The sequence below is a fragment of the Sinohyriopsis cumingii genome, chromosome 9, assembly GCF_028554795.1.
Source record: "Sinohyriopsis cumingii isolate HCF-2022 chromosome 9, ASM2855479v2, whole genome shotgun sequence".
Classification (NCBI taxonomy): domain Eukaryota; kingdom Metazoa; phylum Mollusca; class Bivalvia; order Unionida; family Unionidae; genus Sinohyriopsis; species Sinohyriopsis cumingii.
Window position 1 is genome coordinate 80,847,653 of NC_142969.1, and position 26,955 is coordinate 80,874,607.

A 26,955-nucleotide genomic window follows, 5' to 3' on the forward strand; every position below is an offset into this window, starting at 1 on the left:
ACACAATAGGCTATACATGGCAGCCAGTATCAATGGTGGAGGAAGAACGGGAATCCCCCTGAAAGAAGTATCGACCCACGAAAAGCTACTGGCAAGCTTTCTCACATACCCACATTGGCTGAATCCGCAACTTGAACCCATGCAGACAAGTGAGATGGCAGTGATCCGCAAAGGACAGCGCTTTAGACAAATCGGCCACCCTTTTCTACCTTGCACAATAATCTTAATGTAACTGATTAGCTATACAAATCCCTAACCAACTGGCAAAATAAAGTGTCTTACCAAATGGCAAGTCTCTAACAGATTGGCTTAATCAAGTCCCTAACAGATTGGCTAAATCAAGCCTCTAACAGATTGGCTCTATCAAGTCCTTATCAGATTGGTTAAGTCATGTCTCTAACAGATTGGTTATATCAATTCCCTATAAGATTGGCTAAATCAAGTTCCTTACATTAAATCAATTCATATACAGAATGATCAGGTTGCTGACCACCCATAAAGGACAACAAACATGAAATGTAAGCCAAAAGGCAAAATAAATGCCAATTGTGCACTCATGTTATACACAATGATCGGGGAAAACCTCCAGCTCACTGATTTGTGAATGCTAACTATGCAGTTAATGCCGGATAATTATATAATACATGTATGATATTTGATTTCTATTAATAGATTTTATAACTAGATGAAAGATTTCACTTGGTTTTGGTGCTTTAAAGCACTGCAGCTCTTAAAATGATAGCAGATTCTGAAAAGATGGATGGAATTGAATCCACACCCTTCTGGTCTCAAGTCCAATCCCATAACTGCTGACCCACCAGGGCTCTTCAGAAAAAAGACAACACAAATTCTAAGCTTATTCATTTATTTAAGGAACAGACAGACTGGCTTACTTACTAAGTAAGTATACAAAAACCCACACAATTCCTTTTTCAACACTTACAAGCCAAAAACACAACACTGTATAATATACAATAATTCTTTGAAAGAACTTTCTTCCAAACAGGTACTGTATTTCATCACGTATGCATGAAACTCTTCTGTTAAACAAATGATTACCGGAATAAAGTTTGCATCAACACAACACTTCACTTTTATCAGGATACAAAATTTATCTCAATAAAAATAAGAGTTGTAAGGTTTAGCTTGCATTATGTTTAAATTATCGTATTTGCATCTTGAAAGAATACATGAATGTTATATTTGTTGCTTTACTCTAGTTATCACGTTATATGAATAGGCACTTCTAATACACTGAGTGCTGCTACACAGTCAAATAACTAAACAAATGTGTGATAGGTCTTGTACTTCGTAAGGACTACTTTTCCAGTCCATCATCTCATGAAAGACAGGTTGTAATTAATCAAAAATCATTTTGATTGGACGATGCTAAAAATGTACAATGTTATTATGTTATAGGGAAGTCAATGACATGATGAAAAACACATCACATATCACTGTGGCATGCAAAGGAAAACCATCTATTATGAATATACGTAATAAACACACTGAATCTTTAAAACCAGGCAAAATATAATATGCAAATATGTTTGTAAGCAAGAACCTGCAATTATTTGTTATTACACGACATTATATGACTATTATGTTAAAACAAAACCAAAATTTTCACTTGGTAGTTATAAGAGACAAAAGTTGCTGCACAAAGGAGAATACATTCCTCTTCTAGTATACTATTAACCTCTATGATGGTCTGGACCAAATTAACATAGTGGATATAAGTACACTATTAACCTCTATGATGGTCTGGACCAAATTAACATAGTGGATGTAAGTACACTATTAACCTCTATGATGGTCTGGACCAAATTAACGTAGTGGCAGGGACCCCGAGTGGCTGAGTGGTCTAAAGCGCTCTCCGTTATGGATCACTGCCATCTCACCTCTGTCTGCGTGGGTTCAAGTCCAAGGCTCGGCTAACGTTGGTACGTGGGAAAGCCTGCCGGTAGCTTCTCGTGGGTCGGTGGTTCTTCCCTGGGTTTTCCAGGGTTCTTCCTCCACCAGTTATACTGGCCACCATGTATAACCTATCTTGTGCTGAAAAATGGCATTAAACCCTAGAACAACAACAACAACAACAACATAGTGGATATAAGTATGCTATTAGCCTCTATTATGGTCTGGACCAAGTTACCATAGTGGATATAGGTATGCTATTAACCTCTATGATGGTCTGGACCAAGTTACCATAGTGGATTTGAGCTCACTATTGTTCTGCTCTGTACAACTGAAAAAGTTGCCTCCTTGCTCTGGATAATTGATGATCATTAGTAATTTCCCATACTCTGAACATAAATATATCAAGAGTTTGATATTTTCAGCAATATCACACTGCCTTCTTCAGTAAATAATGTTGATCATGTGACCTATAATGGTCACGTGAAACAAGGAGACTGATGTAGATAGGTGTCTGTGGTAATTTAAGCCCATCATCACCATTTAGTGTTGGCCTCTGCAATTATATTTCAATCATCTCCATTACCTTCCTTTTCCATATGTTGTCCTCCGACGTGATGACCTTTGTCGTCCTTTAAGACAACAACTTACATGTGTGAAGGACAAAATAGAAAATTTGACAAATGTGATAGGGTTTATTGTATCAAATGTAATGACTGTGAGAATGACTAAATCAGGGAAACAGAGTTAGAAACAAGGATCAAGAAATACATCAGTAGAGTCATTGGTCATACAAGAATGTTGGGACAATATGGGATATTCCATAGTTCCCAATCAGACAAAAGTCATCACATCAGAGGACAACAAATGGAAAAGGCGAAGGAAGCGACTGAAATATGTCAGCAGAGGCCAACACTAAACAGGAAAAAGGGGCTTGAATTACCACCCATATGTCACATGATCAACATTAGTTGCTGATGAACGTGGTGTGATATTGTTGAAAAGTTTTTAATTCTTATGATAATTTATGCTCTGAACAAGGGAAATTCCTAATGATCATACTTGCAAGTTGTTAAGCTTTACTCTGTTGGGACCAAGCTACTATATCACTGCTCTGTATTTGTAGACTGTAAAGCTCTGTGTGTGGTTTGGAATAAGTTACCATACCTTACATAATGCCTGTTATTACACTGTTATTGTTGTTATAGGGTTTAGCACCATTTGTCAGCACAAGATAGGTTATAGATGGCGGTCAGTATAAATGGTGGAGGAAAAACCCAGAAAGAATCACTGACCCACAAGAAGCTACTGGCTAGCTGTCTCACATACCCACTCGAACCCATGCAGACAGAGGTGAGATGGCACTGATCCGTAACAGCAAGAGCTTTAGACAACTCAGGGCCCCGCCTGTTACTACGTATCTGTACACTGTTAATCTCCATGCATGGTATGTAATCTTACTGTGTGTTTGACTTTCCTTTAACTGTGTAATGCTTGTTACTGTGTACAATTTGTAATGTCTGTTACTGTGTATGGTTTATAATGCATGTTACTGTATACAAATTCTAATTCCTGTTACTTGGCATGGTTTGTAATGCCTGTTACAGTGGCGCAGTTTGTAATGCCTGTTACTTGGAAAAGCTTTTAACACGTTACTGGGTAGTCTGTAATGTGTTACTGTGTATGGTTTGTAATGCCTGTTACAGGGTACAGTTTGTAATGCATGTTACTGTGTAAATTTTAAAAAAATGCTTGTGTGGTACATTTTATAATGCTTCTTACTGGGTATGGTTTGTAATGCATGTTACTTTGTAGCTTGTAGTGACTGTTACCGTACATGGTTTATAATGTTTTATACCATGGTGCAATTTGTAATGCCTGTTACAGGTTATGGTTTGAAATACTTGTTACTGGGTAAAGTTTGTAATTTCTGATAATTTGTATGGTTTGTAATCCCCGTTACTGAGTAGTCTGTAATGCCTGTTACTGTGTAGTTTGTAATGCCTGGTAATGGGTATGGTTTGTAATGCCTGTTACAGGGTATGGTTTGAAATACTTGTTACTGTGTAGTTTGTAATGCCTGTTACTGTGTATAGTTTATAGTGCCCCACCCATAATGAAAGAATTTCATAAATAAAACCTCATTAAAATATTTGTAAACAAATAATGTTGTAAACAAAGTTTCTCATCACGTATGTATGTATGTATGTGTGTGTGTATATATATATATATATATAAAATCTATCTTGATATATATATATATATATATATATATATATATATATATATATATATATATATATATATATAATCTATCTTTGCACACACACATGAGGAGTTAGTTCAATTTGTTAAAAGAGTGAATTCTCAACTCTGAAAGGCATTTTAATATGGTCCCACCAAATAAAACACATCTAAGATCAAGTGTTGAGCTTTGCTGAAGGCACAAAGTTCTGTGGTAACAAGATTACAACCATGTACATGCATAAGATCAAATGAAATCATGTTCTACACCATGTACATACATAAGATCAAATGAAATCATGTTCTACACCATGTACATACATAAGATCAAATGAAATCATATGTTCTACACCATGTACATACATAAGATCAAATGAAATCATGTTCTACACCATGTACATGCATAAGATCAAATGAAATCATGTTCTACACCATGTACATACATAAGATCAAATGAAATCATATGTTCTACACCATGTACATACATAAGATCAAATGAAATCATATGTTCTACACCATGTACATGCATAAGATCAAATGAAATCATGTTCTACACCATGTACATGCATAAGATCAAATGAAATCATGTTCTACACCATGTACATGCGTAAGATCAAATGAAATCATGTTCTACACCATGTACATACATAAGATCAAATGAAATCATGTTCTACACCATGTACATACATAAGATCAAATGAAATCATGTTCTACACCATGTACATGCATAAGATCAAATGAAATCATGTTCTACACCATGTACATACATAAGATCAAATGAAATCATGTTCTACACCATGTACATGCATAAGATCAAATGAAATCATGTTCTACACCATGTACATGCACAAGATCAAATGAAATCAAGAGTTCTACTTTGATTTTAACACCTGCTTCGAGCCAATGCTGGATTTGCGATGTCTGGTCAGTTTGAGATTTTCGGAACACAAGTTTTTAACAACAAGAGACATCCCTTTTCTTAAGGCCTTCTTGGCACGAAAGTATAAATACTTACAATAAGCTGAATCTAAGGCCTTTAATCAATGAATAGGACACAGACAGACAGACAGACATGCATGTGATTGTTATATCAAACTTTTTCCATAGCAAGCTAAAACAGCAAAGAAGTGTACTTGTTAATACATGTGTAGATTTTATGCTGACTTATAATTTCAATGAAATTAAATAACTATCCTATATACTCTGAACTCAAATGAAATTAACTACCTCTGTATACATTGGTCTACAATGACATGAACCATCTGTATTCATTGGTCTACAATGACATGAGCCATCTGTATACATAGGTCTACAATGACATGAACCATCTGTATACACTGGTCTGCAATGACATGAACCATCTGTATACAATGGTCTACAATGACATGAACCATCTGCATACATTGGTCTACAATGACATGAACCATCTATATACATCGGTCTACAATGACATGAACCATCTGTATACACTGGTCTACAATGACATGAACCATCTGTATACATTGGTTTAAAATGACATGAACAAGGTAATGATTGTCTCACAAATGTAATCATCTACTTATCTTAAGGTAAACTATGTTCTTATTTGCAACATTATTTCTCAGGATTGGATTGCTCTTAGCTCTAGGTATGTGAAATATTGTCACCACATGGCTGTAAAATACATTACACACAACAATTTCCCTTTGGACATTGTCATCACTTGGATGAAATAAACATTACAAGCAACAAATTCCCATTACATTTTGTGATCACTTGGATAAAATAAACATTACACCCAAGAGATTCAATTTATATTCTGTCATCACTTGGATGTAATGATCATAACACAATGATTTTAATTTACATTTTGTCTTTTATTTGGCTGTAATAAACATTCTACGTAAGATTATCTTTACATTTAGTCATCACCAGGATAAAATAAACACCATACACAAGGATTCCAATTGTCATTTTATCAGCAGTTAGCTGTAATATTACAAACAAGGACTTAACTTCATGTTTTCACACCGAGTTTAGACCTTGGTCTTGTAATCCCTGCTATTGTGTTACAAAACTTATGAACCATTAAATATCATGTTCATCAACATAAAGCACCGGTAGCAAAGATAAATTATATAATATTCATCAAAACAATAATTGCTTTGCTACATGAAATGGAGAAAATATCACAATTTGTTTTACAAATGTCATTAAAACGGCACGACACTAAGCATTTGATTCTATGATGTCACATTAAAAGTCAGTGGCATCTGACCATGCGAAGAATGACTGCAACATAAAGAAACATCAGGGACCATGTGACTTTATGCCATCCAATCAAAAATCATCTCTCATGGAACTTGTATAATAATAGGCTACTATGAGATGCTGTATTTTGACATCTACTACAAAAAATGTCATGTGGCGCCTTGAGAAAATACTAATAATTATGGTGCTAAGTAATGATGCAAAACTACGGAATGTGAATATTTGAATTTTATCGTTTCTGTCATTCTTTTTACAGATATATAAAATTTGAGATATGTCCAAGCAAACATATTTCACTGGACAGCTGATGACCTGTATAAATTTAAATACGAGTACAGCTTGATGTTTTGTCCTTCTAGTTTTAAAATAACCATGACATCACTAAGAACAACTTAAGGTTACAAAAAGTCATTGCTCTATAATAAACAAGTGATAAAACAATCATTATTGCAGTTACAATAAGCAATCCAAAAAATACTAATCAGCATTACAATTACAATCTAAATACCAATCACTGTTACAATGACAATTTAAACACCTATCATTATATAAATAAAATCTGAAAAATACCAATCATTATTACAATACATGAAGGGCAATAAATAATCAAAATTCCAATCATTGTTATTACAATATGCAATATAAAGTACCAATCAATATTACCATTTGAAGCAGTGCAAATTCTCCAAACAAGTTTATTTACAACTTTGTGGAAAGAAATGTTAGCCTGAGATCTTTCAAAAGCTTTACAGTACTAAGGCTCCATAATTTATGGTATTAACTGTCACAATGACCATTGCTCCAAGTCTTTTAAGTCCTGGAACAAAATACTCATACAAACAAAATGGACAGAAGTAATCAGCCCACTAATATGATGCAGTGGTATGTCACTATGAAGACGATCTGTATATACAATTGCTGACTTTAGTTTTGAATCCAATATAGTGTCCCTCACCATAAAATCCCTCAGTATAACACAACTCCTCTTGGATAGTATTCCTCACTATAAAGTCTATCCCTATACCACTGCCCCTCTTGTACTGTGGGTGAGATTGCGTATGTCATATTGAGCCCCTCCCTATACCATTGCTCCTCTTGTACTGCGGGTGTGATCAAGTATTCCCTAGTTTCCCTCACTATAAAACCACTACTGTTCTTACACTCTGTGTATGGTCATACATCCCATTAAACTTCTTAAATTGGGTTTTTCATGACATATTAAAGTTCTTGGCTCTTGGAAATTAAAAAGTTGATTTCACAACATTAAATACTATACTTGTGTTTTAATGCAAAATGAAGACACTCCACCCACCTTAAACATCTCTTGCCAATTATCTCCCTCACTTGCAACAAAGGTTGTTTCTATGACTTCCATGAACAGAATTATAATGAGGGACCAGCATACAGACCTGTTTACCATGACAGATATCTATCAGTACAGCTCTGTCTAACCACGACAGATATCTATCAGTACAGCTCTGTCTAACCATGAGAGATATCCATATGTACAGATTCGTCTAACCATGACATATCTCAATACAGCTGTCTAACCATGACAGATATCCATCAGTACATCTGTATAACCATGACATATATCTACCGGTACAGCTAACCATAACAGATATCCATCAATACAGCTCTGTCTAACCATGACAGATATCTATCAGTATAGCTCTGTCTAACCATGACAGACATCCTTCAGTACTGCTGTCTAACCATGACAGATATCTATCAGTACAGCTGTCTAACCATGATATAAATATATCAGTACATATCTGTCTAACAATAGTTTCAACAGTAGGCTACATGAACTAGACAATGTAAGGTAAAAATTCATTGTGAATACCTCCATCTATACAGAGACAATGTTCTCTCCCATTCAGAGTGAGTATAAATACCACTGTGCTATTTTCTTTGTAAACAATTCATCAAATCATCAATAATGCAGAATTGCTCATAAATCATACATCTGTTTGAACTGAGTGAGTTATAGAATCCTTATGTACTCCACTGAAATAGCTGAAGAGAAAATGACCTTACCTATTAAGCTGATACTATGAACCAAGTCAATAGTTTTGGGAAATATTCTGTGGAAACTACACACAAAGGGAAGCACTCAAAAGGTCTGCAAGTACATGTTCCTTTCCTTTTTTATGCTTACCAATCTTTATACCCAAATACAATGCAATATTCATTTGTTGGTATGTCTCTAGCTTTCTTAGAGATCACTTACTTTCAATATCATTTTACTCAAAATGTTTTAATGAATTTCATCGTTACATTAACTTTCAGCTGCAACATACATTTTAATCTTGTGTACTTCCAGAAAAAAACTGACGTGTAGCTCTAGCTATTATTAGTTTATAGGACAGAGATTAAGAACAAGAATTCCACAGAATAATACACAGGACAGAGACAAATAACAAGAATTCTATTAAATGATACAAAATGATACCAAAAAATATCCAAATACATTTTAAAACTGACACAAGAAAACTTGGTCACAGTGACCTACTTTTGTCTCTGATGAATATAACCATGAAGTTTTATTACAAAAAGGTGTCTAAAAACTGAAATGCAAAACCTTAAAGTAATAAGTGTAGTAAGAAAAGTCACTATGACCAAATTTTTGTATGTGATAAGCACTGCCTACCTTCATGAATACAACCACCATGTTTCATGACTGTATATTCAACAGCGTCAAAGAAACTCAGCTGGCTGCAAAAAACTTTAACAACAATGCTGGTAAGAACATCAACAACAACCATGAAAATAATATGCATGACTCACCTATATTTTACAGGTGAAGAAAACAATTAACTTTCCATCAGACCTGTCTTATTTAATTGTTTGAAATAAAACAAATCTGCTTGCTGGATGGATTTGTAACGAACAAAAGACTGATGTCCATTGGTAGAAACATATTGCAGGATCTATTTTAGGATGCACTATTTCAGGTTCATACGTTTTTCCTCTCTAAAATTAAGCCAAAAAAATCAACTCAACCAACAGCGTAAGACACTCATTTTACCGAATTCTATTAAAGTCATAACCCAATTTGCTCAGTCAAATATATGACACTTTATCCCAAGTCCGTAAAGTGAGTATTTTACACAGTTTTACTCTAAGATAAAATTACAACCCTACAGTCTTAAAATAAGTAATAGAAAAGAGTGAGAAGCAACAAGTTTTGTAACATTCAACAGTAGATGAATTTGTAACAAACAAAAAAAAACTGATGTCCATTGGTACACATGTACTGCAGGATCGATTTTATGATGAACTATTTCAGATTCATACTTTTTTCTAAAATCAAAGCCAAAAAAAATCAACTCAACCAAATGGCACGTAATGCTTTTGCTTAATAAATATCTTCAACATTTATCAAATTTCCTTTCTTTTCTCAAATGGAGAGGGTATTTATTACACACGACTAAAATATCAGTTCCACAAAAGATCTTGCACACTTGTCATCTTCCTTGAGGTTGTGAACCCCAAAAGTTTGATAAAACACATATAATACTGATATTCAATTAAGGAACAAATTGTGCAATAGAGAGCAATCAACACATGTTTAACATTATCATCCTCATAGCAAATTACAAGACAGTGACCAATAGGTGTCAACTCTATTTTACTCAAGGTACAAATACATGCTTAGAGCCTCCCATGTTAAACAAACACATGCCAATGCCTCTTTAGACCACAGACAAGCTTTTAAAGCCATATGCTTCAAATCCTCTTCAGCACTTAATTCATCACAACACTTTGTGTACTGTGTTGATTGAAGAACCACGGGTAGTAATAGTGCTGTTGGGACGAGAGGATGGACCAGACTGCGACCAGGGCTGAGGGGAACTCCAGTCTGAGACGGCCACATCTGAGTCATACATCTTGTATGCTGTCTTGTTGTATACTGGTAGACATTCACTGGCCTCATTGGACAACACCTAGTTTTAATAAAAAGATGCAATTAACACAAAAATGATATTAATATCAATTACTCAAATTAGGATGCAATTTACACAAATTACTAGGGGCCCCGAGTGGCCTAAAGCGCTCTCCATTACGGATCACTGCCATCTCACCTCTGTCTGCGCCAGTTTGAGTCTCAGATTCAGCCGATGTGGGTATGTGAGAAAGCTTGCCAGTAGCTTCTCGCGGGTCGGTGGTTCTTTCTGGGGTTTTCCCCAGGTTATTCCTCCACCATTAATACCGGCCACCATGTATAGCCTATCATGTGCTGAAAAATGGCATTAAACTCCACAACAACAACACAAATTACTCAAAATATAACTGGCTACATTTTCAAAAGAAGTTTTAAAAAAACTGTTTCTTTTATACTTGATAATGCATTTGTAACATTAGGGCTATTTTTATTTGTGTTTCTAAAATTATACGAAGATAAGCCTGAATCCTGAACTAAGTTGAGGTCCCTACATATAATAACAGACTCATTTTCATATTCATATATAATATCATACATATTATTAAAATGTTCTGGGCAATCATTTTTTGTTCCATATACATTAATTAAAGTGAAGTTCCTTTCACCAATATGATTGTTTAATGCAATCAAATTACCATCATCTTTCTTTTAAGATTCTTTTATATCACACTCAAAGTTGTTATTTAATAGTATATAAACTCAAGAGTTGGAACTGTAACAATTTACAATACAGTATGAAACTTTATCCTGAGTCAGTAACATGAGTATAATACAAGCAATATTACACTGTTTTACTCTAAGATAAAAGTACAACCCCATGGTCTTAAAATAGGTAATAGAAAAGAGTGAAAAGCAACAAGTTTTATAACATTCAACAAATAATTTATTTCCCTAGAATACAAATTGAAAATTTATTGCAAACTAAATCCCAAATAATCTAGAATTACATATGCAAGTCCTAATGATTAAAGTTCCGAATAAACTTTAGTGGAATTTCAAATTAAATCCAACAATGAAGGTGTTGATGTGCTTGTGGTGGACTATGTGCCAAAGTCTTTTGTTGGATCCCAATAATACAAGCCAAGAATATTTTCTTATTTGAAATTTCAATACAAATCCAAGTATATTTCCAAAAATGTTAATTCTGATAAGCATTATGTATTAAAAGTGAACAATTAATTTGAATAAATAAAATTCCAGCCCAAATGAACCACTAGACACAACAATAATACAACTGATTCAGCTCTGATATTAAAGCATGAATGAATAATTTTCAAATAAACAAGACCTCTGCTTGCACAGAGTAGCTGTTAGAGCAATCATCTGTGCAATATTATGATCTACCATGTCCCCCATAAAAATGAAGGTGCATGATAAGAAAGAATTTTGAACAAAAACACAAGCAAACATTTTGCTTAGCTAAATGAATGAGACAAAGAGGGAAAAAAATATCTAAAAAATTAAAAAATAAAACATGAAAACCTGAATGCTGGCTGATACAAACTTAATAATGCACATCTTACTGGAATATGTTGTTACAACATTCATGATTACCGATTTATTTGTCCGACTCATAATAACAGATTTTTATATTCATTCTGATACTTTAAAATATATGATACTTATAACAATAAGAATAAAAAGTTGTTTGCACAAGGTATAAAAAGAAATAGACCAACCTCAGCACAATTATCAAAGATATGGAATAATGCACAAAGATCAAGAACATTTTGCTAAAAGTGGAGAAGAGGAAAAAGTTGAATGATACTTTTAGATCAAACATGATCTAAGATAGGGAATTAATTGCTGCATCAATGTCATCAAAAATGTCAAGTCTGAGTCTTGTCCCTAATTTTGTCTTGGCACAGTCCCAGCAATTAAAGTACCACCAGATTTTATCTTTGAATACTTCGACAGCCTGTTAAAGATGCCTACGTTCAGTCATTCTTATGGAATGTTTTTCTTTCAATTTTCTTTTGTTCTTTACGAGGGCTATTTTGGCGTTAGAATTTAAAATTTCACAATTATTTGTTTTTGTAGTCTTGTGGTCCAGGAATCCTATGGACGGTGAGTAATGTCTCTCTGATCCATGTCTTTATGGGTTGCTTCCTTGGTCTTTAAATTTTCATTCTGTGTGTCTGGCATGCTAAACATTTTCACACTGTTTTTCCTGAGTATTGTTCATTTTGATTTGATTTCTACATTGCCTCATTTGCCTGATGTGCTGTGGCTTTGAGGTCTTTCAAATTCACGTTTCCATTTTTAAATGTTCAACTTTTCTTTCTATTGTTTATTTTCAAACACTAAAGATTCCATCTTTTCTTGCAATTCTGTCATCCTGTCTTTTACTTCTTGCTCTAGTTCTCTTTTCAACTCTACTTTCATTGTGGCAAACAGTTGAGACATGATTTCTGACACCAACCCACCTAATTCCTCTCATGTAATCAATAAGTTGATTGTCTTCCTTTGTAACAGTCATTTTCAGGGTTGATTTATTATCATGCAAATCTCTCTGGATTTGGTAAACACCACTCAGTTCTTCAAAGTCCATAATTAAGTCTCAAGGACCTGCATTGCAATGGATGGTTTTCTGTTTTTAGTAACAGTAGCCATATTTGATAGCACATTGGTATCTTTTGTAACCAGCCTAAAGATTTTAAAAATCTGTCAGCTTAACAGGACCACATTCTGTTCAGCAGTTTTGCAAAACAAGCCATTAAAATTTTGTGTAAAAAATCGTTACCCTATCTGATGGCAGATAAACATCTGTTGTACAAATCGGAAAGCCAACCAGTCCAGGATGCAATCTATTAAATTTCGGTCAAATTCTACTTAGTGAGTCTGAAAAGGAGTCATGAAAGTTTTTTGTTTTATTTTTAGTGATGCTGGTGATCTTTGATTGCACGTCAGAATCATTAGTACAAATTTGAAATGTCATCACGGCAAGATATTTTGGTCAAATGTTGTCAAATTCTGTTCAGTGGCAGTGGAATTCTCAGTAACAGTGGCCTTTAATGACGGTAGATCTCATGTATAAACTTGAAAGGTATTTATATCAGGATGCTTTGAAAGGTATCTATGTCAGAATGCCTTGAAAGGTATCTATGTCAGCCTCAAGTTTTTCTTACTGTATGGGAAATCTCTTCACACACAATCCTGTCAGCATTTTTCTTACCTTCAGATAAATGATAGCATCTGTTCCATAACCTTCCACTGAACTCAGTACCAAATCTCCCTGGAAGTAGCGAGCATAAAGTCTTGAAAGTGGCAACCCGTAGCCATACCCAGCCTGAAATTAACAGTATTGTGTTATGTGCTATACACTGCGAATTAACAGTGCTATGTGCTATGTGTTGTACACTGCTAATTAAAAATGTATGTGCTATATGCTGCTAATTAACAGTATTATGTGCTATACACTGCTAATTAAATATGTATGTGCTATACGCTGCTAATTAACAGTATTATGTGTTATACACTGCTAACTAAAAATGTATGTGCTATACGCTGCTAATTAACAGTATTATGTGCTATACACTGCTAATTAAAAATGTATGTGCTATACGCTGCTAATTAACAGTATTATGTGTTATACACTGCTAATTAAAAATGTATGTGCTATATGCTGCCAATTAACAGTATTATGTGCTATACACTGCTAATAAACAGCATTAGGTACTATACAACACTAAAGAACCTTAGATTAAAATAAATGTTGGTGTGTACAAGATATTCAACATAGTACCCACCAAGGTCATTATGCATAAAGATACATCTTTGTTTTGATCACAACTCATAAAAAATATGCTTTACTGAACACAAGCTTCTCTGCAGGCCTCTTAGGAAGGATAATGCTTCAAAGTAAACACACTACTTGCAAAACAGTGATTTTAATTAATACAAAATGTGCAGGAAATTTGGTATTAACTGAAGTTTTGCCTTTTTTGTAGTAATGCGATTTATAGTTATTAAAAATTCATACCATGTTGTGTCATTTGTAAGCTCTTTACCAGAGTGAGCAGTAATGGTTTGAGTTTAAAGGCAACTCCAAAAACACTGACAATGTTCTCTTACTATGATGTGCTTCAACATTACACAATTTACCCAAATGATCTTTTAAGTACAGTGTGAATATTGTGTTAAATAATGTACCTCAGGCAACTTCCTTAACAGCATGAGCTGGAAAGTACTATTTGACACCACACCACATTATGCAATGTAACTGCATACAACCAGGTAACAGGCCACAAGCGGCACATGCCTGCTGAATGCTATTTTTCAGTGACATTTTCTGACCACAGATTTCATATGCAGGCCTGGGGATTGTGCAAATCAACAGTTTGCTTTAGTAATTAAGCACATCTGGGCTGACACATACTAATAGCCTGCTATAGTAATTAAGTACATGGTCTCCACCTGTACATAGCAATACCCTGCTGTAGTGATTAAGTACATGCTCTCCACCCGTACATAGCAAAATGCTGCTGTAGTGATAAAGTACATGCTCTCCACCTGTACATAGCAAAACCCTGCTGTAGCGATTAAGTATATGCTCTCCACCTGTACATATGAATACTCTGCTGTAGTGATTAAGTACATGCTCTCCACCTGTACATAGTAAAACCCTGCTGTAGTGATTAAGTACATGCTCTCCACCTGTACATAGCAAAACCCTGCTGTAGTGATTAAGTACATGCTCTCCACCTGTACATATTATTACCCTGCTGTAGTGATAAAGTACTTGCTCTCCACCTGTACATGTTAATACCCTGCTGTAGTAATTAAGTACATGCTCTTAGCCTGTATATATTAATACCCTGCTGTAGTGATTAAGTACATACTCTCAACCCATACATGTTAATACCCTGCTATAGTAAGTACATGCTCTTCACCTGTACATATTAATACCTTGCTGTAGTGATTTAGTACATACTCTCAACCCATACACGTTAATACCCTGCTATAGTAATTAAGTACATGCTCTTCACCTGTACATATTAATACCTTGCTGTAGTGATTTAGTACATGCTCTCAACCCATACATATTAATACCCTGCTGTGGTAATTAAGTACATGCTCTCAACCCATACATATTTATACCCTGCTGTAGTAATTAAGTACATGCTCTCAACCCATACATATTAACACCCTGCTGTAGTGATTAAGTACATACACTCAACCAATACATGTTAATACCCTGCTGTAGTAATTAACTACATGATTTCAATTCATGTATATTAATACCGGGCTGTAGTAATTAAGTACATGCTCTCAACCCATACATGTTAATACCCTGCTGTAGCGATTAAGTACATGCTCTCAACCCATACATGTTAATACCCTGCTGTAGTGATTAAGTACATGCTCTCAACCCATACATGTTAATACCCTGCTGTAGTGATTAAGTACATGCTCTCAACCCATACATATTTATACCCTGCTGTAGTGATTAAGTACATGCTGTCAACCCATACATGTTAATAAGCTGCTGTAGTAACTAAGTACATGCTCTCAACCCATACATGTTAATACCCTGCTGTAGTGATTAAGTACATGCTCTCAACCCGTACATATTAATACCCTGCTGTAGTAATTAAGTACATGCTCTCAACCCATACATGTTAATAAGCTGCTGTAGTAATTAAGAACATGCTCTCAACCCGCACATATTAAAACCCTGCTGCAATAATTAAGTATATGTTCTGGACACTAATGTAGTAACTTCGTGTTCTAAACCTGTACACAGCAGCAACTTGTTGTGGTAATCAGCATGTTCTTGGTCCATACATAGCAATGCAATACCCTGCTGTAGTAATCATGTTTTCTAGACCATACACAGCAATACCTTGCTGTTGTATTTATGTATGCTGGGCCTGTGCACAGCAGTAATCTGCTATAGTAATTAAGGACATGTTTTGGGTTCATGCATAGCAGTACTCTGATTTGGTAATTATGTATCTTCTAGACCAGTGCTGTCCAAACTTTTTGACACCATGGGCCACTGAAAAATGCTTTTCCTTAAGCCGAGAGCCACAGCAGAAAACTAAATCGCTGCTCGAGCTCTGGCGGGCCATTTAAAATCAGCCCGCGGGCAAAATGTGGACAGCACTTTTCTAAACCCATACATTGCAGTGCCAAGCTGTAATGATTAAGTACGTGATAGACCCATGAATAGCAATAGCCTGCTGTTTATGTTCTGCATTTGTACACAGCCCTGCTGTACATATTGTGTACTCATGTTGGACATATGCTGTACATGTTCTGGAATCACAAATAACAATACCCTGCTGTACATATTCTGGAATCTTACATAACAATACCCTGCTGTACATGTTCTGGAATCTTACATAACAATACCCTGCTGTACATGTTCTGGAATCTTACATAACAATACCCTGCTGTACATGTTCTGTAGTCTTATATAACAATACCCTGCTGTACATGTTCTGGAATCTTACATAGCAATACCAGGCTGGACATGTTCTGGACTTGTACACAGCAACACCATGTTGTAGTAAATAAGCATGTGTTCTGGTCAACATTCACTAGACTCATCAATTTGAGTATACTTCCAATTTCTAATATTCCATAGCAACTTAACTAGTTACAAGTGATTTGGAAGTAAAATCGCCAAAAATAACATTTGTGAAAAAGTGAGGGTTATTTTATGAAAAGTTCATGAATATTTTTTTATCAATAAAAAAATGAGTATGAGTATATATCCATGTTTTGTACAGTTTAATAAATATGGAATCTGATCTGCTAATCTCTGCATAAGGATTAATGACTTGCTTTTCTTCTTTTTCTTCCAACAATACATTCCATATTAAGACAATAGTTTGTGTTGCAATTTTTGGAGGGATGGGTGGGCGTGTGGGATTGGTTGTTGTTGTTGTTCTAGGGTTTAACGCCATTTTTCAGCACAAGATAGGCTATACATGGCGGCCAGTATAACTGGTAGAAGAAGAACCCTGGAAAACCCAGGAGAAGCTACTGGCAGGCTTTCCTACGTACCCACGCTAGCCGAGCCTTGGACTCGAACCCATGCAGACAGAGGTGAGATAGCAGTGATCAGGAATGGTAAGCGCTTTAGACCACACGGCCACTCGGGGCCCCTGTGTGGGATTGGAGATATGAACATAAGACAAATTGAGTTGTAGAGTATAGTTACCAAAGGAGCTGATCCCTCCCTCATACTAGAAGCATGGGGTTGTGGAGCTGTGGAGAACATGTATTGGAACAGCAGGTCAATTTTGCTGTAGGAAATACCTCCACCTCTATCTGACAGCTGCAAAAGATAATAACGTATCAGATCTACAGAGAAGCGATCCGAGTGTAATGATTATTATTATCTATAATCACAAAGTGTAATGACTATTATTATCTATAATCACAAAGTGTAATGACTACTATTATATATAATCACAAAAATGTAAAGATAATTATCATCTATAATCATAAATTATAAACCAGTGAACTCAGTATATGGAGATAAGTATATGAATACATCCTGCCTGTGTAAAATCTTAACTCTCCCTGACTGGAAGCTGTAATCATGGCTATTCCATTTCAACATATGGTACCAAGATAAGGCATTTATCTTTCCACAACTAAAAGCTGTAGGACTGTTCCATTTCAACATATATGTGTGTGTGAGTGTGATTAGGATTTTTAATGTAACTTTAAAAAAATATCAGTCATATCGCTACAATGTCTGCAGTGTGACAGTTTATAGTGATGTCTAGCACTGAGGAATCATGTCGCAGTCATGTAGCATGATGTCCCACCCAGTCACATTATCATGACACCATGCCAACCAGGCCTAGCACTAACCTCTTAATGCTGAGCACCTAGCGAGGTAGCTGTTAGTACCACCTTTAAAACGTGTTTCGTATGACTCAGCCAAGGTTCAAACCTGCAACCTCCCACATCTGAGACAGATGCTCTAACCACTATGCCACCAGAGTGGTCTTTCGACATATATGGTACCAAGAGATAAGGCATTTATCTCTCCACAATGACAAGCTGTAGGACTGTTCCATTTCAACATGTAAGGTACCGAGATAATGCATTTACCTCTCCATGACTGATGTTATATATATATATCTACATAGTATATTATCATTATAATTATAGTTTGTAAGGGCTATAGATAATATTTTAAATGCTAAATGACTTATCAATACTAAGATCACATTTTAAAGATGTCATGTATAGTGCATAAATCGTTTCATTTATGGGTTTCAAAGTTCATCAAACTTTCGTATAAGCGAAAATCACATGATCCAGCAAGGACACGAGTTCTACTGTGAGAGGCAAAGATGACCTAGTTCCTGATAGAGTGATTTTGAAATAATCATTGGTAATCTAGGTAATAGAATTATAGAGATGCTGCCAGGAATTTTCTTAAGAGGGGGAGGTCCCTCACACCTAACTCCAGATGGGGAGAATCAGGGGAGTCAATGCTTAATGGGAGCTGATGAGTTACAACATTATTATAAGGTATATGCATGTCTAATTTAAGACAGCATTTAATGACTATATATCACTTCCTTGACAAGAAATATGCAAAGTATCTGCATACCAAATTTAGTTTGCTGCACTGGAAAATATTCTTCTGTTTTTTCAAAGCTTCTGAAAACAAGAAATGGTTTACTTAAGTCCCTTGTTCTACACAAGTCCCTTGTATCTGAACAGCCATCAGCTGAATCCCTGTTTCTGATTTTAAGAGCTGTGTCACTTCTGTTTTGTGAACTATGTCCTCCTAATAATTGATTGTTTGTAACAGGAAAACCACTGCAATTATGGCCACTTTAACACATTAGGATACTGGCCTTCATGATATTCAAACAACTCAATCGTGCTGTTCTTATATTTCTATTATAGGATCACATTTGTTGCAAAGATACATGCCATGGTTGCAGCTTTTGATGAACACACGTTAACAAGTGCAACCATTTTCATTAGTGAATCAAACAAACAAAATACAACACATAGCATCCCTCCTTTTTTGGTTCATTCATGGACCATTTGTAGGAAATTAACCATGTCTTGAAATTTTGGTTCCTTTTCTAATTTTTTCACAGCCTATGGTTATACAAGCTGTAGATGAAGTTTTATTTTTGTATCACTGGTTTGTGCAATGTCTTCAGTTCGTATCAGAACATGAGAACTTTGCTCTTGTTCTATAGTATCGACTGTAGAAGACAATATTACCATAAAGTTGTCTTCCATTTCAACATTCATACAACTCGCAGTTTGTTACACTCTACACAAGTTTGTTAGGGCTGAAAATGGATAAGTTTGTTACACTCTATACAAGTCAGTTAGGACTGACCAATGGATAAGTTTGTTACACTCTATACAAGTCAGTTAGGACTGACCAATGGATAAGTTTGTTACACTCTAGACAAGTCTGTTTGGGCTAACCAATGGATAAGTTTGTTACACTCTATACAAGTCTGTTAAGACTGACCAATGGATAAGTTTGTTATACTCTATAAGTCTGTTAGGACTGACCAATGGATAAATTTGTTATACTCCTCTAGAAGACAATATAATCGGAACCCCTCATAGTTTCTGCAAAAAACTACATCAGATCTTGATGATTGTACCTAAACACTAAATCTACCTTAATACAGCTTGATTAAGATCAACAGCAAAATGGATGACTAAAACTTAATTAGACAAACCGTTATTTTTTAATTTTTGTCTTTAATAACAACGAAACAATAATAATAATAAAAAGACACATGCACTGAGTACAACAGATTGTAGGAACCAAAATCTGCATTACCTTTCCCCACATGGTTTTGAGAAGTTGCATGATTAATGAATTTTTGCTACATGATCCCACAGCCTGGTAGCATCTTTGAAATTACTTATAGAATTCTTAGTAGTACTATTAGACTAGGAAGCTATACTGAGATGAACTCATTTAATATAAACATCTGCCTGAATTAGAATGCTCAAATTACTCCAGATTGATTGGAGTAATAGCTGTACAGAATTACTGTGAAACAATCAAAGACATTTGGATTTATAGCGATATTGGAATTAACATGAATTCAATGAAAGACATTCTGGGATTATATCAATATGATTTCTTCTGTACTACTGACATATAAGTACATTATTAGCATTCAGACTACCTTTGGAACTCATTCAGACTACCTTTGGAACTCATTCAGACTACCTTTGGAATTCATTCAGACTACCTTTGGAATTCATTCAGACTACCTTTGGAATTCATTCAGAGTACCTTTAGAACTCATTCAGACTACCTTTGGAACTCATTCAGACTACCTTTGGAATTCATTCAGAATACATCTGGAACTCATTCAGAGTACCTTTGGAATTCATTCAGAGTACCTTTAGAACTCATTCAGACTACCTTTGGAATTCATTCAGACTACCTTTAGAACTCATTCAGAGTACCTTTGGAACTCATTCAGACTACCTTTGGAATTCATTCAGAATACATCTGAACTCATTCAGAGTACCTTTAGAACTCATTCAGAGCACCTTTGGAATTCATTCAGAATATCTTTGGAACTCATTCAGAGTACCTTTGGAATTCATTCCAAGTACCTTTAGAACTCATTCAGAATACTTTTGGAACTCGTTCAGAGTACCTTTTGAACTCATTTAGAATACCTTTGGAACTCACTCAGAGTACCTTTGGAACTTGTTCAGAATACAATTGGAACTCATTCAGAGTACCTTTGGAACTCATTCAGAATACTTTTGGAACTCATTCAGAATACTTTTGGAACTCGTTCAGAGTACCTTTTGAACTCATTTAGAATACCTTTGGAACTCACTCAGAGTACCTTTGGAACTTGTTCAGAATACAATTGGAACTCATTCAGAGTATCTTTGGAACTCATTCAGAATACAATTGGAACTCATTCAGAGTACCTTTGGAACTCATTCAGAATACTTCTGGAACTCATTCAGAGTATCTTTGGAACTCATTCTGAATACCTTTGGAATTCATTCAGAGTACCTTTGGAATTCATTCAGAGTACCTTTAGAACTCGTTCAGAATACCATTGGAACTCATTCAGAGTACTCGAAGTTATTGGAATTGACAGAACATTTAGGATTTTATTCACCATACAGTAAGTTATTTTCAATTTTTTCACTTTTCATTTTGGGGAAATAAATGTATATATTTCAGTTATCGAAAACTCAATGGTTTTGCTCTTTTTTTGTTCCTTATTTTAAGATCATAGAGTCGGAACACTATAAGCTGTAAGGACTGTTCCATTTCTATATATATAGTACCATGATAATGCACTTATCTCTTCATGACAAAAAGCTGTAAAGACTTCCATTTCTACATATATAGTACCATGATAAGGCATTTATTTCTCCATGAATGCAAGATGTAAGGGCTGTTCCATTCTACAGTACAGAGAAGGTACTTATCTCTCCATGACTAAAGGACTGTTCCATTTCTACATCTACATAATAGATAAGGTACTTATCTCTCCATGACTAAAGGACTGTTCCATTTCTACATCTACATAATAGATAAGGTACTTATCTCTCCATGACTAAATGCTGAAAGGACTGTTCCATTTCTACATTATACAGTACAGATAAGGCATTTATTTCTCCATGAATGCAAGCTGTAAGGGCTGTTCCTATTCAAATAACACAGTACCAAGATAAAGCTTTGTTTTAAAAGTATTTGTCTACATGACAATCTGACTACTCCAAGAGTTCAACATGGCAATCTGGCTACTCCAATAGTTCAACATGGCAATCTGACTACTCCAAGAGTTCATATGAAAATGGTAAACAAAATTATCAATTACATCAATGGATGACTACTCCATACTGATAATTCCCTGGGTCCTGAGTATGTTTTACTGGATCAGATCTAAAACACAACTTTCAGTTCACAAACCTATATACAATTTGTCAAGATGTTCTAGCCACATTAGAATAGAACAATTACAAGAATTTAAAAATACTAGTTTTAATGTCAACAGTAGCAATCACAAATAAATCATCATTACAATTTCACTGACAAATGGATCAAGCGTGTGTGTGTGTGTGTGTGTGTGTGAATACCTTGATAGTTAGGTCCTCTTCCCCTTTACAAATCAAGAGCTTCAGTGGGGGTAAATCACTAGCTTTCAGGTTACTCTCCACAACTGCTCTCATGGCATTCTGAAATTATTTATCAATAAAGATTGTGTTTGACCTATCATATGATCAGTGAGGGAAATCTTTGCCTAAATTACCCAAGACATGATACAAGGTTATCTGTCAATTAATATTGTATCCATAGCGAGTGGGACATCTCCAGACTTGCCAACCCTAACAAGACCCTCTCAGTAAGGCAATCCTAACAAGACCCTCTAAGTAAAGCAACCCTAACAAGACCCTCTCAGTAAGGCAACCCGAACAAGACCCTCTCAGTATGGCAACCCTAACAAGACCATCTCAGTAAGGCAACCATAAGTTGCACCAGTTTCCAGTAAAGTGTAACAAAATATGATATACTGAAATTGCCAAGATAGAAAATATGCATTTAAAAGTCCAGAAGTGTGACTCAAGACTGATGCGGCCAGGTTAAACATCACATAAAACTCAAAAGTTTGTAAAGATTACTTGAACCTAATTACCTACAGTATAGTTTCACAAACTGCCATTCCAAATCCTACAGAGGAGCTCAATGACTTCTTAATATCTCTCAATTTCATGTAATCCTTAAAAGGCAATTTATGATATTATGAACTTCTCAGAGAGTGCAAGGTGAAGCTGTTTGCATTTGCAACATGCACAATGGAGAAAATGTTGCCATCAATGTTACTTTCATTCAGTTCTCAGGATATTGTATTGGTGGAAATTAAAATAGGATCTAAGCACACAGCTAATCACTACTGTGTGTGACATATCAATAGTTGGTGAAATCTCCGTTACCAAAACATCATGACTAATATCTATGTTAGTTACAAGTGTGTGAGGACTTTCACATCAAAAGTGAGTGAAACTTCTTACTATGTTACCAAAGACATGCTTCTCAGTCAATTAATATTATATGAGATCTGTTGTATCAATCGTGACTGAAACCATCTCCCTGTGTTATCAAAGGCACGATTCAAGATATCTCAATTATTAATGAGATCTATCACATCAACAGAATGAGCAACCTGCCTGTCCAAAACCAAAGTTATGTACTTCAAGATATTTCAGTCAATTACTACAGTGCAAGACATATCATATCAACTGTGAGTGAAATCTGTATAGCGAAACACTGCTATAACACGCCTTCTTATAACATGAATTCAGTGTCGGTGCTGCTCCTTAATTTTGTAATAACTTCTACTGCAAAGTTTTGTGCCAAAATCAACAAGATGTTTACACAACAATCTGGCAAGATGCGTTGCATTTCTGAATAAAAAAGTCTTATCACTGTATCTTTATGGGCATATAAAAATAACACACTGCAGTACATGCAGACATATAGAACCATTTATGTGCTTCATGTTTCCTTAAGTAATTTTATTTTTTTGTGTGTACATTTAATTGAGATACAGAATGACAAAATGACTAAATATTATACATATCTGTGCATATTTTTTATGGAATTAATATGTATTCACTCATACCAATGCAACAAAATCATTTTCCTGTACAAATGCAGTAGCCCACAATTACTGATGGAATTAATATGTATTCACTCATACCAATGCAACAAAATCATTTTCCTGTACAAATGCAGTAGCCCACAATTACTGATGAAATTATTATGGATTCACTCATACCAATGCAACAGAATCATTTTCCCATACAAATGCAGTAGCCCATAATTACTCACGCAATACGATTGGTTTGTGAGTACATGTGTTGATACTTTAATTATAATCATACCATGTACATCATGTACATGTAAAGATGCATGGGTCAATGAATAAAGTAAAATATTATATATGCAATCTCTGCTTTCTCATTTAATATGCATTATTTAAGATGTTAACTGTGTCAATGAAGCACATAGTTTTGCACCGATTCCTATTACCCCACCCCACCTTTTTTTGTTGAGCCTATCGGATAAGTATGCATCATTTCCTTCAGTTAACTATTTTGCATGGCACAGTACGTAGCAGGATCACACTATGTGGACCCTGAAAATCACGATATGGTGGTCTTTCACTGTTTATCTATATGTTGTTTAAAATATAACAACTGCTACTGTGTGAGATCTATCAAATCAATAGTGAGTGAAACTTCCATGTCTAAGCTGTCTGAAATTTCTGTCTATTGCTATTGTGTGAGATCTGACATATTATCATTACTGAGCGAAACCCCCATATCTATGCTGCTTGTAGTCTCTATCAATTGCTGATTTCTGAGACCTTACACATTATATCAATAGTGAGCGAAACCTCCATATCTATGCTACTCGTAGTCTCTATCAATTGCTAATTTCTGAGACCTTACATACAATATAGTGAGCATAGCCGTTATATCTATACTGCTTGTAGTCTCTATCAATTGCTGATTTCTGAGACCTTACCTACAATATAGTGAGCATAACCTCTATATTCTAAGTTTTGAGTTGCAGAATCATTTGATTGTTACAAATAAAAGGTATACTGTATTATTTCAGATCATCTTTTGGAATGACAAAATCTAAAGTTGGTTTGTAATCTGATATCATAAATCACAAATAAATCAATATTTAAGGTATGTATACAACGGAATTTCATGCATCTTTTACAAATTTTCACCCACCTTAAAAAGCTCAAAGAGCATGTGGTAGAGATGAGATGGGACATACACTATTTGAACTGGAAGTCCTTCCTCCTTTGCTGTGGAAGGAAAAAAAACAGATCACTGATTAATGAATTTCCATCAAAAGTAGAAGGAAAAATAAGCATTTCATAATTACCTGACCTGGCCAACTTTAAATATCTTACACTCAATACAAATTCAATATATTCTAGTGGCGGAGTGATCTGCATGCAATGTGGCCTGGCATAATATTTGGTACTAGTGTTGGAAACAATCAGTGTGGTCTGGCATAATAACAATGAGGCATCATGCTGCAGACATGTAACATAATCTAATCAGTCACATTATTCTGACATCAGACAGACCAGTCCTAACACTAGCCTCTTATTGCTGAGCACCAAGTGAGGCAGCTGCTATACAATTATATGTCTTTGGTAAGATTCTGCCTGGATTCAAACATGTGACCTCTCTCATCCAAGCTGGATGCTCTAACCACTTAGGCCACCTGAGCAGTTCAGTCTTTTTTCATATCAAATCAACAATTATTTTGGTTACACAGTCATGGTGTGTCAATGTTTTTTCATATCTAATCAACAATTAAATTGATCACACAGTTGTGACGTTTCAGTCTTTTTTATTTCAAATCAACAATTATTCTGGTCACACAGTCATGATGTTTCAGTCTATTTTCATATCTAATCAACAACTGATTTGGTCAGATGGTCATAATGGTTTGGTTTGGTTTTTGAGGGGTTTATTGACATTTTTCAGCATATTATTGGCTATACATGGTGGCCAGTTTATTTGATGATACTCACAAGAGCCATGATTCAAACTCATGTGGACAGAGGGGTTATGTGAGAGTAATCTGTAACAGTGAGCAGCTCAGACCACTCCCCCTTCCTGGTCCCCATGGTCATGTCATGTCCATCTTTTATCACATCTAAGCAATAGTTAATTTGAGTTGCATAGTTATGATGTGTCAGTCTTTTTCACATCAAATCAGTAATTACTTTGGTCACAGTCATGATGATATGGCAGTATTTTTACCGATTCCCATCAATTTTGGTTTATGTATCTCATACTAAAAAGTTAAGATACGGATGAGAAAATGTGCATCTGATAAAAAAAAGCATGTATATTTTCAAACCATCTTTGAAACACTTTTTGTTCCTATATTCATAGAAAGTTTAAACCATAATGCTTAAATGTGTAACTTTCTATATCGGGATATTGATGTAAGTCTCTTCCTACAAATGGCATAACATTTGACCATAAAATTAATCTGAACACAAAACTTATAGGCAACACTATGTCATTCTTATATACAACACAGTCTGCACATGCAAGAAAGTCACACAGTATCATTGTCTATCACATTCCTATATATGTTTGACACAGATTGCACATGTGAGAAAGCCATACAGGATACATATGTATCACGTTCCTATATATGTGTGACAGTGTGACCATGTTGGATGCATGTATCTTACACTCCTATATAGGTGTCACAGCTAGCCCATTTTGTAAAACCATGTTGATGCTTGTATCTTGCATTCCTATATATGTGACACAGCTAGCCCATGTTATAAAATCATGTTGGATGCATTTATCTTAGATTCCTATAGATGTGAAACAGCAAGTCCATGTTGGTAGTATACATCTCAAATTCCTATACATGCATGACAGTATTCACATGTTAGAAAGCCATATAGGATTCATTTATCTCACATTATTACATTCTGTGACACTACTTAAGACTTAAATGAACATCTGCAATTGTGGTTTTGTTACTTAAACATTTTTCTTGCCCATGAAAAGTACTCAGAAGTAATCTTTGTTTA

General features: G+C 35.1%; 1 protein-coding gene and 1 long non-coding RNA gene across 5 annotated transcripts in view; both read right to left on the bottom strand.

The window, feature by feature from the left end:
- Positions 1–848: 848 nt before the first annotated feature.
- LOC149792114 (uncharacterized) lies at positions 849–4,145 on the bottom strand. Its single transcript, XR_016423484.1, has 2 exons — positions 1,806–4,145; positions 849–1,752 (listed from the first exon to the last, which is right to left on the bottom strand). It is a non-coding gene; the product is annotated as an uncharacterized LOC149792114 (long non-coding RNA).
- Positions 4,146–5,180: 1,035 nt separating this feature from the next.
- The window catches only part of LOC149792115 (pyruvate dehydrogenase (acetyl-transferring) kinase isozyme 2, mitochondrial-like), a 54,256-nt gene continuing 32,481 nt past the window's right edge, over positions 5,181–26,955 (bottom strand). For all 4 annotated transcript variants that reach the window (XM_089970638.1, XM_089970637.1, XM_089970634.1 and 1 more), the window contains 5 exons: positions 25,112–25,188; positions 22,442–22,540; positions 17,529–17,645; positions 13,533–13,646; positions 5,181–10,358 (listed from right to left, as the gene is read on the bottom strand). In XM_089970638.1, the coding sequence (XP_089826764.1) occupies positions 10,167–10,358; positions 13,533–13,646; positions 17,529–17,645; positions 22,442–22,540; positions 25,112–25,188 (599 nt within the window). In that variant the 3' untranslated portion in view covers positions 5,181–10,166. The remainder of the gene's footprint in view (positions 10,359–13,532; positions 13,647–17,528; positions 17,646–22,441; positions 22,541–25,111; positions 25,189–26,955) is intronic.